The sequence below is a fragment of the Fukomys damarensis genome, unplaced genomic scaffold (genome assembly GCF_012274545.1).
Source record: "Fukomys damarensis isolate Sample0158 unplaced genomic scaffold, DMR_v1.0_HiC HiC_scaffold_21, whole genome shotgun sequence".
In the NCBI taxonomy this organism is placed as follows: Eukaryota; Metazoa; Chordata; class Mammalia; order Rodentia; family Bathyergidae; genus Fukomys; species Fukomys damarensis.
In genome coordinates, this window is record NW_022900933.1 from 4,942,201 (window position 1) to 4,957,389 (window position 15,189).

Genomic DNA, 15,189 nt, shown 5'->3' on the forward strand with positions numbered 1-15,189 from the left:
GTTTCCATTGTCCATTGCATTGGTTTCTTCTCTATTCTTTATAATTTCCTCTCTTGTTTGAACTTTGGGTATTTCTTGCTCTTGTTTTTCTAGGAGTCTAAGGTTCATTAATTAGGTTGTTTATTTGAGCTCGCTCTGTTTTCCTAGTGTGGGCATTCAGTGCTATGAATTTTCCACATAGAACTGCTTTCTTTATGTCCCGTAGATTCCTGTATGTTGTATTTTTCTTCTCTATTCTTTATAATTTCCTCTCTTGTTTGAACTTTGGGTATTTCTTGCTCTTGTTTTTCTAGGAGTCTAAGGTTCATTAATTAGGTTGTTTATTTGAGCTCGCTCTGTTTTCCTAGTGTGGGCATTCAGTGCTATGAATTTTCCACATAGAACTGCTTTCTTTATGTCCCGTAGATTCCTGTATGTTGTATTGGAATTTTTTAGTGCTATGAATTTTCCACATAGAACTGCTTTCTTTATGTCCCGTAGATTCCTGTATGTTGTATTGGAATTTTTATTTATTTGTAAAAACTGTCTAATTTCTTCTTCAATTTCCTCTGTGACCCATTGATTGTTCAGGACAGTGTTGTTCAATTTCCATGTGTTTGTGAAGTTCCTACAGTTTCTTATGCTTTTGATCTTCACCTTGATTGCGCTATGATCTGATAATATACAGGGAATAACTCTGATTCTTTTGCATTTATTCAAACCTGTTCTGTGAGCTAGTATGTGGTCTATCTTGTAGAATGACCCATGTGCAGGCAAAAAAAATGTGTATTCTGATTTTGTGGGGTGGAACACTCTATATATGTCTATTAAGTCCATGCCTTCAAAAGCTTGGTTTAGTTCTAATATTTTGTTGTTGATTTTTTGCCTATATGATCTTTCTCTTTGTGTTAGTGGGGTATTTAGATCCCCCACTATAATTGTATTAGTGCTTATTTGGTTTTTCATGTTTCTTAATATTTCTTTTATATAGTTGGGGGCATTAATATTTGGTGCATATATTGTTTATGATTGTCATCTCTTCCTCTTGAATTGTTCCCTTTCCAAGGATGTAGTGGACTTCTTTTCCTCTTTTAATCAGTTTTGATTTGAAATTTACTTTGTCTGAGGATAAGATTGCTATCCCTGCTTTTTTCTGGGCTCCTGTGGCATGGAGAATTGCTTTCCATCCTTTCACTTTTAGTCTGTGGGCTTCTTTTTGCACTAGGTGTGTTTCTTGTATACAACATATTGTTGGATTGTGCTTCTTAATCCATTCTGCCAGTCTGTTTGTCTTGACTGGGGTATTGAGGCCATTGACATTGATGGTTATAACTGATACGTACTGACTTATTATTGTCATGTTATTGCCCTTTTGTTGACTCTTTTTACATTTTCCCCCTCTCCTCTTAGTTTCTTGCCTTTCCTATTTGATTTGGTCTGTGTTGGACCTCATGGTGTTGTGACCTTCATTGTCTTTTTCTAGGATACTGCTTAGAATTCCTTGTAGTGCTGGTTTGGTATTCATAAAGTTTCTCAGGTGTTCTTTGTCATGGAAGTATCTTATTTCCCTATCCATTTTGAAAGAGAGTTTTCTAGGATACATCAGTCTAGGTTGGAGGTTGTTTTTTTTTTAGTACTTGAAATACCTCACTCCAGGCTCTCCTTGACGTAAGGGTTTGTGTTGAAAAGTCTGCTGTGATTCTGATGGGCTTTCCTTTGCATGTGATTTGTTTATTTTCTCTTACTGCTTGTAGTATTTTGTTCTTCTGTTGGGTTTCTGGGATCTTGATTGTTATACGTCCAGGTGTAGATTTTTTTTGATTATGGCTAGTTGGAGTCCTGTATGCCTCACTTATCTATATGTCAAATTGTTTCCCACTGTTTGGGAAGTTTTCTGTCATGAATTCTGTGAACAGCTTTTTTAAGTCATTTGTATTTTCTCCTGCTACTTCATGGATTCCTATCAGTCTTGATGTTATTATTCGTAGCATCAAGTAGGAGTTGTTGAATCGATTTCTCATGATTACTTACTGATTTTAAGAGACCTCTTTTCTCCAGTCACTGACTGCAATCCTGTCTTCCATATTTGAGATAATTCTTCACATTCTTTCATCCTGCTGTGAACACTTTCCATAGTTTTTAATCTCTTGTATATCTTTTTGAATCTGTTTCATGGATTCCATTTCTTTCCCATTTGGGCCTTCATTGGTTTCCATTTCTTTCTTATGTTGGGCCTTCATAGCTTCTGTCATGGTCCTGAGCTCATGTATTTTTTTGTCAGTTTCTGTTCTAGAGTCTCTAATCATGACTTTCATTTTGTTCACCATCTTTGTGGTTGTCTGGGAAATTATTTCTGTTTGAATTTTTTTAGAGACTGAATGATGTGTTTTGTTACTGTGCTACGAGTTCAGGGTGTCCTGGTGGTTCACTATCTGACTTTTCATCCTCATTTGCCCTACTGTTTGCCATTCATGAACTGCAAGTCTGTCTTTGTGTCTTGCCAAAGTGTTTTCTCATTTTTATTTTTGTTGTTGTGTTGTCCTCAATTTTTGGATTATTACTTAAATCTTTCTGATATAGTTGCGCTTTAGCTTTTGAGTCTCTAATGACTCATAGACATTCTCATTTTCATAACATCAGAGAAGACTACTCATTAAATCAATCACAATCCTGTAGCCCAGTTGATAAAATCAACAACACAATAGGATCAAGCACAACTTACAAATTGACCACTTGTGTTAGTCATTAATCTATCACCTTTAACCCATGTGAATTAAATAAAATTCAATCTCTTCAATATAGCATGTGTACCTTTTAGGATCAGGGCTTTGACAGAGTTAGGACGAGAGAAGTTGATAAGTAAAAATTGCAGCAGGTTTCAAGTGAAGCCAGAGGACATAGGATGACCATACAATCTTTAGGAAACTGTTAGAGTCAAAGGGTGTAAGAATAAGGACAAGAATATAACAACTTAACAGTAACGGGTGCTCACTTTCCTTTGAAACTATTGCCCTTTGAATGAAATAAAGTGAGATAAGAAAAGAACATAAAGAAAAAAGAAAAAAACAATAAAAGAAGAAATCCAAGTTAGGGCAGGAAGAGGAACATAAAGGGAGATAAGAATAACATGGGGGAGCAAGAGGACAGAAAAAAGAAAGAATTTGCAGAGTGGAATGAGCAAAAGAAAGAAGAAAAAGAATTTGAAGGGCCTCTTTCAGACTGTATCTCTGCTCTCATAATATACAATGTGTGCAGCCATGGGCAGAACTACGTCCTTTGATCTCAGCTAGGCAATGGTAGACTCCTGAAATTCAGACTGATTTGGACTGCAAGGCCCAAATTGAGTTCCCTGACCTCCTGCAGGTTTGAACTCTGCAAAGTTCTACTACAGGTTCCCTCTGTTCTTTCTTTGAAGTTGTCCAAAATCCAGAGCTCAGAAAAATGCCCTTTATGACCACTTGTGCCTCTGCAGATTGGATCCTACGACTGGTACAATCAGGAGGCCTGAGTGGGGTGGCAAGGATTGGAGTGTTGCAGGGGCACTTGCGCAGCAAGGTAGTCCCCACCATTTGGGCCCAGGCAGGCCGGAGGGAGAATGGATCTCCACCTTCCACCTTCCCCTGGGTGCTGGTCGAGGTGCAGGCAGGGCAAAGGCCTTTTTTTTTGTGTTTTAAAAAAACTTATTTTATTGTTGCTCAAATACGTAGCATAATGTTTATCCTGTTGCCAAAATTGAATTGTATAATACACCAAAAATACATTACTATAAGTACAGTGTTACATAGTAGATCTCTTGTCTTACTTAACTAAAACTTGCAGCATGTTTATTGGTAATTTCCCATTTCCATCTCCCCTAGCTTCTGGCAACCACTCTTCCATTCTTCCTTATGAATTGACTATTTTAGATATCTCATATAAGTGGAATCATAAATTAGTTGTCATATTGGCATGATTTCAGTTTGAAATTTGTTAAGATTAAATTGCTTTTTGACTTGTGTGCTATCTTAGAAAAGTTCTATATGTGCTTGAGAAGAGTGTGTGTTCTTCTGCTGTTTGGCAGAATGGTCTTTGTGTTGTTCATGTTTGCTTTATACATTTACATAGTCTGATGTTGGGTGCACATATGTTTATAATTGTTCTTATATGTTGCCCCCCCCTTGTTTTGCAGTACTGGGGATTGAACTAAAAACCTCTTGCTTGCAAGGCAGTGGTGCCACTGTGCCCTTTTATAATTATATAATATTGTTATTTGTCCCTTGTTACAGTTTTGACTTAAAATCATTTTTGTCCTTTATTATGTTATCTTATTGAATGGTAGTAGCATCCATCCAACTGTTTAAGCTATACCAGGTCCATCTTCACATTTTCCTGATAGTTACTTCTTATCCTTTTTGAAGAATGCTTCCTCTTCTGATTCTCTTATTACCTTATTTGGGAACTGATATTTTCCTACTTGGTTTATTGGAATATTCTAACTAGCCTTCCTGTTTTCAGTGTTGAACCCTGTTGATTTGTGTATCTTATTGCTTCGAGTTATATTTCTAATCCCATCACTTAAATTCTCTTAATGTCTTCCCAGTTGCTTCAATATGGGTATATTCCTTTAATTTATTTAGTATGGTATAGGAGACCTTCACTGATCTGCCTTAGCTTTCCTCTTTAGCTTTATCTGAAGCTTTCTCCAACCCCCAGACTGCTATACCAATTATTCCAAATTGTTTTACATATTCACTTCTTTTTACTCTTGCTTTCCCTCTATTGTAGAGAAGAAATTTGTAAACTGATTGTGAGAGATGCTCAGAGAACTTAGCAACTGGTTGTTAGAAAGGGGGCATTGGCTTATCAAAAGAGTAAACAACAATGACTCTTAGATTGACCTGATTTGAGATATTGGTGTTTCCTAACAGAAGTAAGGACATTTTGCATATACTGAGTTTAAAGTATATAAGTGAAATATTTTTTCTGTAGGAGTTTACTTAATATGTGATTTGGAAAAAAAGTGAGGTTAAATCTCCTAAAATAAATGATTCCAAACTGTCTGTAATAGTTATAAATAGAAATTACTATTAATTAGCTATTATAGTTTTGCTTCTGTGTTTAGTGAACTTTAAGTGTTTCTATGGTTCTAGATGTTATTCCCTTTAATCGTAATGTGTTCACATTAAATAAAATGAGTTCTGGTTTCTTCTAAGTAGAAGTGCTGCATTATTAAAAAATTAGTGATTAGTGTGTTTCATGTTTCCAATAAAAAAAGCATCAGAGTGATATAAGATTGCTATTAGTTGCTAAATTTATTGCCCGCTATATAAAAATTTCTGTTTTAGACTCGGGAACAGGAAGAATTGGAAGAAGCATTAGAGGTAGAGCGACAGGAAAATGAACAAAGAAGATTGTTTTTACAAAAAGAGGAACAACTGCAACAGATTCTAAAACGAAAGAATAAGCAGGCTTTTTTAGATGAACTGGTATGTACAAATGCTAATTGTGATTAAAAATTAGTTTTTAAAGTGTAGCCTTTCCTATTTACAATGCCAATTGATGGAGTCATTTAAAAGGCATTTTCACACGGTTCGTCTTTAGTTTGGTAATTGCTTATTGATATTAATATATCTATTGATGAAGATTAAGTCACCCCCCCAGAAAAAAATCAGACACAGTTTTATACTCATAATTTTGTGAGTCAAGAATCAAAGTGGATCTTCAGGGCTACTCTCCTCTGGTGTATCATAAAGGCACTTCCTAGGTAGTTCCCGTGACTTTGTAGTTGTGTATCTTATGCAGTATCTTAGAGCTATGTAAAAAATATTCTCAAAATAAAAAGTAGAAGCTGTTAATGTTTTAAGACTTGAGCTACAAAACAATTGCAGCATCAAGCCAACCATAATTATTAGTAAAAGAGCCCACATACTTTGTAGAGGAAGGGATTATAGATCCTTCCTCTAAATTTCTTCCATTCAGTAGAAGTTATGGTTCTTTTCAATCCATGTGGTATTCTTGGAAAAAAATTGTATTTTCCCAGAATCTGGCATAATAAAAATTCAGTTGGTTTTCTATCTTTTCCTCAAAGAGAAGTTAGTGATAGAAATTATGAAAAACTTCTTCAATTGTAATTTTCTTATTCATAAGCATTTTTTAAATACTGTCAACTGCTCTGAAAGATTTGAAATGATTTACCCTAAGATACAGTATTGTTTGTGGACATGGTACTGTTTGTGGATCTTAAAGAAGGATATTAAAATGAGATTCTGGAGTATTTTATTTCTATTCCTTTTCTTTTTTTCCCCTTTTTGAAATGTTTTATCAGTATCTTTTATTTTCAATTGAGAGAAATATGTCATAACTGACATAACCTGGTATACTCTCAATAGATTACGTACACATTTTAAGCTTATTGATTAAAACACTATTTTCAAGGTATTTTCTCTTGATTAATATTGGTTGTCTATTAACTAGCTAATTTTTAAGAATTTTGATTCTGTGCTGAAATTTGTAGTGATTCTGGTAGCTCTGGGCAGAATTATATTTTATACTTTTGCATGAAAAAGAATATTCTTAAAAAAAAAAAAAAGAATATTCTTGGGAACTGGGGATTTAGCTCAGTGGTTCTGCTGCCTACCTTGCAAACACAAGGTCCTGAGTTTGATCCTTGATACCAAAAAATAAAAAGAATGTCCTTGGAAGAAATGGCAGTATTTTGTAATAGTAGTCACATTGTTGATAATAGCAATAATAACTAAAGTCTCTGAAGTGTTTCATAGATTTGATATTGAAGTATTTGATGCTATTACTCTGTGGTATTGATTACTTCACAAAATAGAAAACCTTTCTTTCCATGAAAGTCTTTTTATAGTCTTCCTTTTCTATTTTTGTCCACATAAATTCATTTCCATGAGATATTTCTTCTGTGTCAACCCACTTAGTTGCCCTAATTGACTTGTTATTATGTGATGGGGTAAATGTATACATGTTTCCTATTGTGCTTTTGTACAATAAAACATTTAAACCAATTAACCAGGAATAAAAACAGCAAGATTAATCAAGTTAGAAGTAGGTGAGAAATAAAAAATAAAAGTAAGGGGATTAATAAATTTTAAATAGACAGAAAATGCTTATCATAAAACCCTGTCTCCTGTCTGCAAGTGGAATGTCAATTTGGTTCTTTAAATGACAGCAACAACATACAAAACACAATCACGATGTTTTCCCTGGCAACTTTGATTAGTTTTACCTGAATGTGCTAAGTGGCAGGACAGCTTTAACAGTTGAAATGACACATGTTGTGCTTTATATTTTTGTAAATGTATTTTGGGAGAAATTTAAAGTTTTAAGGAATCACTTAGTAAATATTGATGCTCTAATTATTGTATTGAATAATTCTTTCTCAGTCACTTTATACAAAGAAGAACATATTTTTAGGGAGTAATGCTTTTCCTCTATACATTTAATTGATTATGCCCAAATATAGATCTTTAATATTAGATGAATGTACAATATAATTTTGGCATTTTATGTTTTGTCTATAATGGGTTTGCAAATTTTGAGTGTTCCTAGCTTTGCATAGCAATTATTTTTGTATAGTCTCTTAGTCCTCAAAAGTACTGTACTAAGTTTTGCTGCCTCCTTGAGCTACTCTTGGCATGAAGTGCCCCAACAATTCATTGAGGCATGAAGCAAGATGTGAAACTGCCTGTGCTGTACATTGTGTATAATCTGGAGTTAATATTAGATTTTGTGAGCTTTTCCACCACTTCCTGTTTTCTTCACCTGCAAGTCATTACTGTGCATACTTTCCTCACTATTTAGATCATGTAACATGGTTGTTAAATACTTCTTAGTAATTTACTATATTCATTAGTACAATTAATTGCAACAGATTGGTTTAGAGTATCACTGCAGTTTTGATTTTTGGTTTCCATTTTGAAATTTATTTTTAGAACTCTTAGATTAAGTTTTTAATCTTTGCTGAACTTTTTGTTATAAATGTTAACATATTTTTAGTTTTTTTTGACTAATTGAATCATTTAAATTTCTTTTCTTTTTCTTGAATTCTTATTAACTAGGTGAAATGATTTATTTCCTTTTCTATGTTCATGTGTTAGATTTTTATTAAAAAGGAAGATAACGTTGGTGTTTGCAAATATGATTAGAAGCTTAAATCTTAGGATTATTTCTTACATCTAATTTACACAAGTACTGTTTGTTATAATTTTTCCTGCTTTTCAGTTTGGTCCTTGTGGCAAAAGTTACTTTTTAACCTTTAAAAATCATCGGTATTATATGTGACAGTATTTTTAATATTATGGTCTTAATACTTATGGCTTAGCATTTGCCATAATATTGGCTAAGAAAAGTCCATTTATTTAATCCTACTTAGATTCAACTTTTTTAACAGTTTAGAAAGACATTTTTAATCAGATATATTTATTAAATCTTTATATTCTTATGTAGAAATTTTCTTCTGTTTATGTATGGAATTTGGTATGGGCTGATACTGTGAAATGCAGTAGCTGATTTTTAATAGACATTTTGTTTGCCAAATGGGTCAATTAAGTCTGTTAAAGTAATCTTTAAAAAGAGTCATTATAAACCTTTTAATGAGTTTTACAGGCAGTCGTATTAAAATTTTAAAAAATATTAAACAGTGTGCCTTCAGGCAATTATTATGGGTTATAGAAACCTTTTAAGGTAAATGTATTGCTAAGAAGAATGAACTAAGTTGAATGACTGAATCTTCCAAAGCGTATATGTTTCACATAATGTATTTTACTCTTTCAATATTTTTGCCATTAAAATTCTAGTTTAACAGTTGCAAAAGCTTTCAGGCCCTAAAATTTTGAGTACTAAAGTAAAATTAAGTAGGTTCAAATTATATGTCTTAGTGTTAAAATTAGTTTTAAAAACCTAGAATGTTTATTTTTATAAAATTCAACTCTTTAGACATTTTGATATTTAGTTCTATGTAAATGTGAAACCAGGATTAAAACAAGCCAGTTTTGATTAGTAATTTCTTTAAAGTGAGTACATTGTCTTGCTTTTAATATAAGCATTTTTGCTTTTTAGAATAAATACCTGTTATAGATGAGCATTTGAATTCATTTTGAGTATAAATTGGAAAGCAATGATTTAACTTTTTATCCAGGTTTTTTTTTTTCCTGTTAGTTTTTGCATATGAAAAGACATTTTTGTCCACAGCTCATTTAAAATATTTTTTATTTTACATTTATTTTAAAATAATAAGGACATTGAGAATAGTTGCAGGGTTTCACGGCAATATTAATATATTACTAATGCTTTGTTGTAAAATAAGAAAAGTATCCAAATACATTCTGTCATTATTGCTAAAGCCAGTCCCAACAGTTTTCATCTTAACAAGTATCTGTTTTATAAATGAAATTTGTGTTTTTTTACTCAGTTTTAAAAGTTTTAATCTGTGACATTGTTTTTGTAAAATATGTCTAATATAAAATTTTAATGTGCAACTTTATTCTAGGATAATTCTGTCAAATTAACTTGTTATTTGAATTATTTCTGTACTGTAACCTTAATTCCTGTAAGTATATTAATTAGCCACATTTGTGCTTAAAAATTAAGTTGTTAGATTTGGGAAAAAAGTAAAATTGGATATGTACTTGTTTTCATACTGGGAAATGTTAATAGTTTCTTCAGGATAATATTCAAGATGGGCACATATTTTAAAGCTCTGTATTTTAACAATTTTTTTGCATATAACAGTATAGGAGATAGAAATGTTTTCATACCTTCATTGTCATTTATAAAGAATGTACTCTGTGTGTGCGTATGTGTATGTGGCAGGGGGCTTTCCCCCAGGGTTCTCTTTAACTGAGAACTCTGAAAGGAAGAAGTCTGGGTGTCATTTAGTAGAGCTCTTAGCTTCACAGCACTTTAAGCATGTCAGAAGACCTCATGTTAAATAGGATAAATAGCAGTCTACATTTAAGAATTAGTCACTAATATGCATGGGATACTAAAATAAATGTGTATAGATTTATGCAAATGGTGACCCTGATTTAGTATCAATATAAAATATTGAAAATATTTATCATTTTGTAACTTGATTAAAACATTTTAGATCTACTTTTTAAAAATAAGGTAAGTAAAAGAAAAAATAAATATATGTTTAGTTGTACTCACAGTAGTCTCATTGTGCAAAACAGAACAAGGATCCTTTTAAACAGCCCCAGATGAAATCTAATGGGAAACAATTTCAGGCTGGTCTGAATTCACTGATAAAAAGAAAGTGACTTAGATAAACATCTGATCTAAGTTATAGTAATTCATACTACTCTTTTTTGTGATTAGCTTCTGTTTTTCTTTTTAATAAATATGGCTGGTGGCTAGGTGAAATAGAACCCTGTTATATTATCTTTAATGTGGACTGTATAAAATATTTGTTTGCAAGTTATTTTGATTTATTAGCCTACAGCAGCCTTTTCTTATTATGAATGTTAATATTTTTTGTAAAGTGTTTTCCATAAGATGAATATTTAGTATGACATCAAATGCTTATGGAAAATGGCCTATGTGAAAATAGCAGTCTTGTTGCTTTTCCTGTTTTAGCTTTTGTATTTAATTTGATTCTTTCTTACAGGAGAGTTCTGATCTCCCTGTTGCTTTGCTTTTGGCTCAGCATAAAGATAGATCTACCCAGTTGGAAATGCAGGTTGACAAACCCAAACCTGTGAAGCCCGTGACATTTTCCACAGGTATCAAAATGGTGAGTCTTATTTGCTTATTTGAAAGGCATTTTTAAGGAGTACACTTTATAATTCTGTTAGTTTCTATAGTGAGCTGAAAGGTTTAGATATTTAAGAACAGGATCTGATGTAGGCTAGATGTCTGGAAATATGAATGCGCATACTGTAAGGAAATGAAAAGTAATGATTTTCAAAGTACACATTGCAATTTTATTGAGATATGTCGCTTCTATGTTTTTCTTGTATTTTAGATTTGTAATTTAGGAAAACATTTTTTTTTTTTTTTTGCGGTACCAGGGATAAAAAGTGAGAGAGGCAGGCATGGTGCCATTGAGCTAAATCCCCAGCCCAGGAAAAAATTTCTTAAGAGAAAAATGTGTAACTATTGCCAGGGAAGTATTAATGTACTGACATAAAATAGGAAAGTAAATGTATAAATTTATATTTTCATCCAAACCATTCTCCATTTCCATATTTATAATTCAAAAGCCATTTTTATGGTGGAGTACACCTATAATCCCAGTATTTAGGAGGCTGAGGCAGGAGAATTACTGCGAATTTAATGCCAGCCTCGGTTACATAGTGAGTTCAACAACATAGCTTGAACTATTATATAGTGAGACCTTAACTAAAAAAAAAAGCCATTCTAATGAGGATGACAGAAATTTAAAAAAAGAAAAATGCCAGTTTTAGCTTCCAGTTTTAAAGATAAACCAATTTGAATTTTAAAAATTGTTTAGCCATTCATTCAAAATAAATATAAGCCAATGATATATTTGGATACTTTTATCAAGTTATTTCTTCTGTTTAGGAATTATATGCTGTATCATATTAATTTTGTTTAACATCCAGTGTTTTGAGATATAACCGTTCTAACGTATATAACTTTCATATTGGTAAGTATGTTTTTAAAATAATCTCATATGGGTTTAAAGTATGGCAACATCATGAAATTGTAGATATAAGGTCTTGGATTTTGGAGCCAAATGGACTCAGTCCAATATTCAGCTGCCTCATTGAGTCATGCGCTTGTAGTGAGCTAATTTTTTAATCTCTACAATAAGCCTTTCTTTTCCTTTATTAGTTAAATGGCAGTGACGATATCTGTCTCAGAAGCTTTCTGAGGACATCAGAGGAGATATGAAGAAAGTGTCCAACACAATGCCTGGCATATATTAAGCTTTCCAGAAATGTGACTAGTTATTATAGATAAGATATGAGCTGATAGCATAGATGACTATACCAATTTATTCCATAGATCTTTAATTTCTCAACTGTGTCTAATGAAAACGGGATTGGAATTGGAGTTAGAAGACTTACATTTAAATTTTGGGTAGTGCAGTTGATAACATGCTATTGATCAAGTTACCTATTTTCATTGTTCTCATCTGTAAAATAGGGTTATTTCTCACCTCATCAGATTACTCTAAAAGGTGAATAATATATTCCTAAGGTATTGCCTGGCACTTATACAGAGTTCATTAAAGTATTGAAATAATGAAATCAGGATTCTGCAGATCCTGTTAATTCCAAAGGAAGAAAGCAGTCTGTAATATTTAGCTTTTGTAAGTCAGTAATTCTACACATATCTAATATATTTATGCGTACAAGTGCTGTTCAAAGTGTTTAGGTTTTCCCCCCTTTTCTGAATGTTTTCCTTTAGAATATAAGTCTAAACCAACTCAGTTTTTCAGATTCATAGTTAATTTTGAAACAATAATAGTATCTAATATTATGTATTTAGAGTTTAGAGAATAGCATTTCTTATTTAATCTTTTCGTGGTAAGAGATATCCTCTGTATTTTTCTTTCTCATTATAGACTGTCCCAGTATTATTAATCCTCAAAGGATGATATTATAATTGTGTTGAAATGATCAGTTACCTGTCTCTTTATCAGTCTATAAGTTTCTAATAAACTTTCCATATATCTTGGTTGGGAACTAGATAATTGGGTAGATGGATGAAGGTACAAATGAATAGTTTATTAAAATTTTACCAATATTTATCTATTTTAAAGTAATCAGTAAAAATTCCTTTGCCAATTATAATGCAAGTAACTGCTACTTTGATTTTTTTGATAAACGATATAGAAGTTTCGTTTTGTTGTTTGAAACAGGGTCTCACTGTACAGTTCAGGCTGCTCTTGAACTCACTATGTACCCCAGGCTGGCCTTGAACCCATAGCGATCTTCATGCCTCAGTGTCCAAAGTGCTGAAATTATAGGCGTGCACTATCATGCCTGGCTCAATGAATGATATATTTAAAAAATTCTTTATGTTGTGGCTTTTGAAAACATCTAATGTAATGCCAAGAAACATAAAGATTGTGGTAATAAGAAAGTGTAGAATAGTTTTGCCATAATTGATATTCTTAATTTTAGTGAAACTAGTGGAAAAATGTTTGTTAGGATACAAAATGTATTTTCTCATCTGGGAAAGTATCTTGGGTACTTCTCTGAGGTGAAGTTTAGAGAAAAATTCTGGTAATTTTTAACCAGGCTATAATTTGCTTGTGTTATATTGGTCAGATTCTTTGAAAAACTATGTAAGAACTTCCAGCAAAATCAAGTATTGAATTGTCCTTTTTTCCTTTTTTCCATTCAGATATTAAAAACTTAAGATGACAGAGTTTATAGAATGTTTAGTTAACGTATATCATTTTATTCCTGTATTTCAAAGCTATTATTTATGACATGCAATGTTGAAGTGGCAGAAGTTAGCTGATAAAATTAGTCCAGTGAGTAATATGCAATGCGTTCAATGCTTAGATGACACAATGTTGTTACACACCTTGGGAATGTATCCCTTGTCACAACTGAGCATGATAATTATGCAAGAATGAAGGTTTCAAAAATGTTATTTTAAAAGGAGAAGGACTGCTTGTTTCTTCTAACTTCAACAGATAAGGTCATACACCTACTATTATTGTTGCATGTCGTGAAATAACTTATTCCATTTCAGCAGTTCTATTCTCTTTTGTAGAGTATAATAATGAAATCAAATCTGGCTTATAATTTAAGTAAAAAACACAGTAGCTCAATTCAAGTTTTTTTTTTTTGCAAGCGGATACAGTTTTTACTTGCTAACTACAGCAGTTTGAAAATATAGATGATTTGATGTAAATTTGCTCTTCCTCCAAAATTTATCTTGACTTCACCCACTTCTCTTATTACCGTCATCCCAGGCTAGTTACTGTCATTTCTCTCATGGTCTACTACAATTATCATCTATCTGAAATCTGTTCTGAGTACTGGGTAATCTCTTCTGTTCGCCTTTTTGGTGATTTCCCAAATACACAGATGATGATAAGTAAGTAACACTGAAAAAAATGAGATCACTCCCTTGCTTAATATCTTCCATTGTTTTACTAATATATTTAGAATGAAATCTAGACTACTAACTATTCATTTCCTCATCTCTAAGAAAGTGACATTTGTACTAAGAAGTAAATGATAAAAGTGACTAGCTATATAAAAATGCCAGCAGAGGAAAGAGCAATTAAAAATAAAAAACAAAAGGCTAGAAGCAAGAAACTGTGTGTTGTAGAAACAGAACTGTTAAAAGAACACTTTTCCTTTGTGGCTGCTCATTAGACTCAATTTACACTGAACTTTGATCATCTCATCTAAAGTGCTTTTTTTTCCCCCACCTATGCTCTTTATGGTCTTTAACGCTTCAGAATATGTATTATTACTAGAAAATGCTTTTTTTTTTTTAAATTTGTTTTTTCTTTTTATTGAGGTTATTGGTACAATCTAGGTATACAATACAAATACATTCATCACTGGGATTCTGTACCTTTACATAATAGGTCTTGATTCTCATTTTTCCCCTTGTTCCTGCCCTCCCTCCCCCCCCTCCCATTTACAAACATTTTATTTCCATTTTTTCAGTTTCTCATATTTTTTTCCTCTCCCTTATTACCTCTCCCCCACCCTTCCCACTTTCCTTACACCTTTAGCCCTTTACTTCCTATTTCACATTATTAATTGTCTCATTAGGATCCTGTGTACTATTATAGTTTTTCACACCAAAGAAACTATTCAGTATTTCAGTTAAAGAAATCTCTGTATGAACATTAAAAATAGGGAATCCTAAAATAAAACTAAAAAGGAAAGTAAAAGAGAAAAGGCAATGATGTAAGATTAAAATAATCCTTAATTCTGGAGATGAAAATGGTCCCTGAACATATTTAAATTGCTTCTCACTCTTATAGTTTTATCTTATTCCTTTTTCATTATTTAGAGAATACTTTATTAGTTTCTGTAATCAAACCCACGTAGATATGACCTTATATATTTAGTATGATGTGTTACCCCTGTACACAGGGGGAAAAAAAATAAATAAATAAATTAACATTTCTAGACCAATATGCTGGTCCATTTCTGTACAATGCCAAGTCAACACAGTAAATTGGGATGACGTTTTCCAAAGTTGGCAGCACCGTTGAAGTTTCCCAAAATTCAATTTATATATATGTATGTGTATATATAT

At 32.3% G+C, this 15,189-nt stretch overlaps 1 protein-coding gene across 1 annotated transcript in view; it reads left to right on the forward strand.

Moving 5' to 3' along the window:
• The window catches only part of Mnat1 (MNAT1 component of CDK activating kinase), a 199,068-nt gene that overhangs the window by 76,128 nt on the left and 107,751 nt on the right, over positions 1-15,189 (forward strand). Inside the window, exons 5-6 of the mRNA XM_010605739.3 lie at positions 5,304-5,444; positions 10,589-10,714. Coding sequence (XP_010604041.1) covers positions 5,304-5,444; positions 10,589-10,714 — 267 coding nt within the window. The remainder of the gene's footprint in view (positions 1-5,303; positions 5,445-10,588; positions 10,715-15,189) is intronic.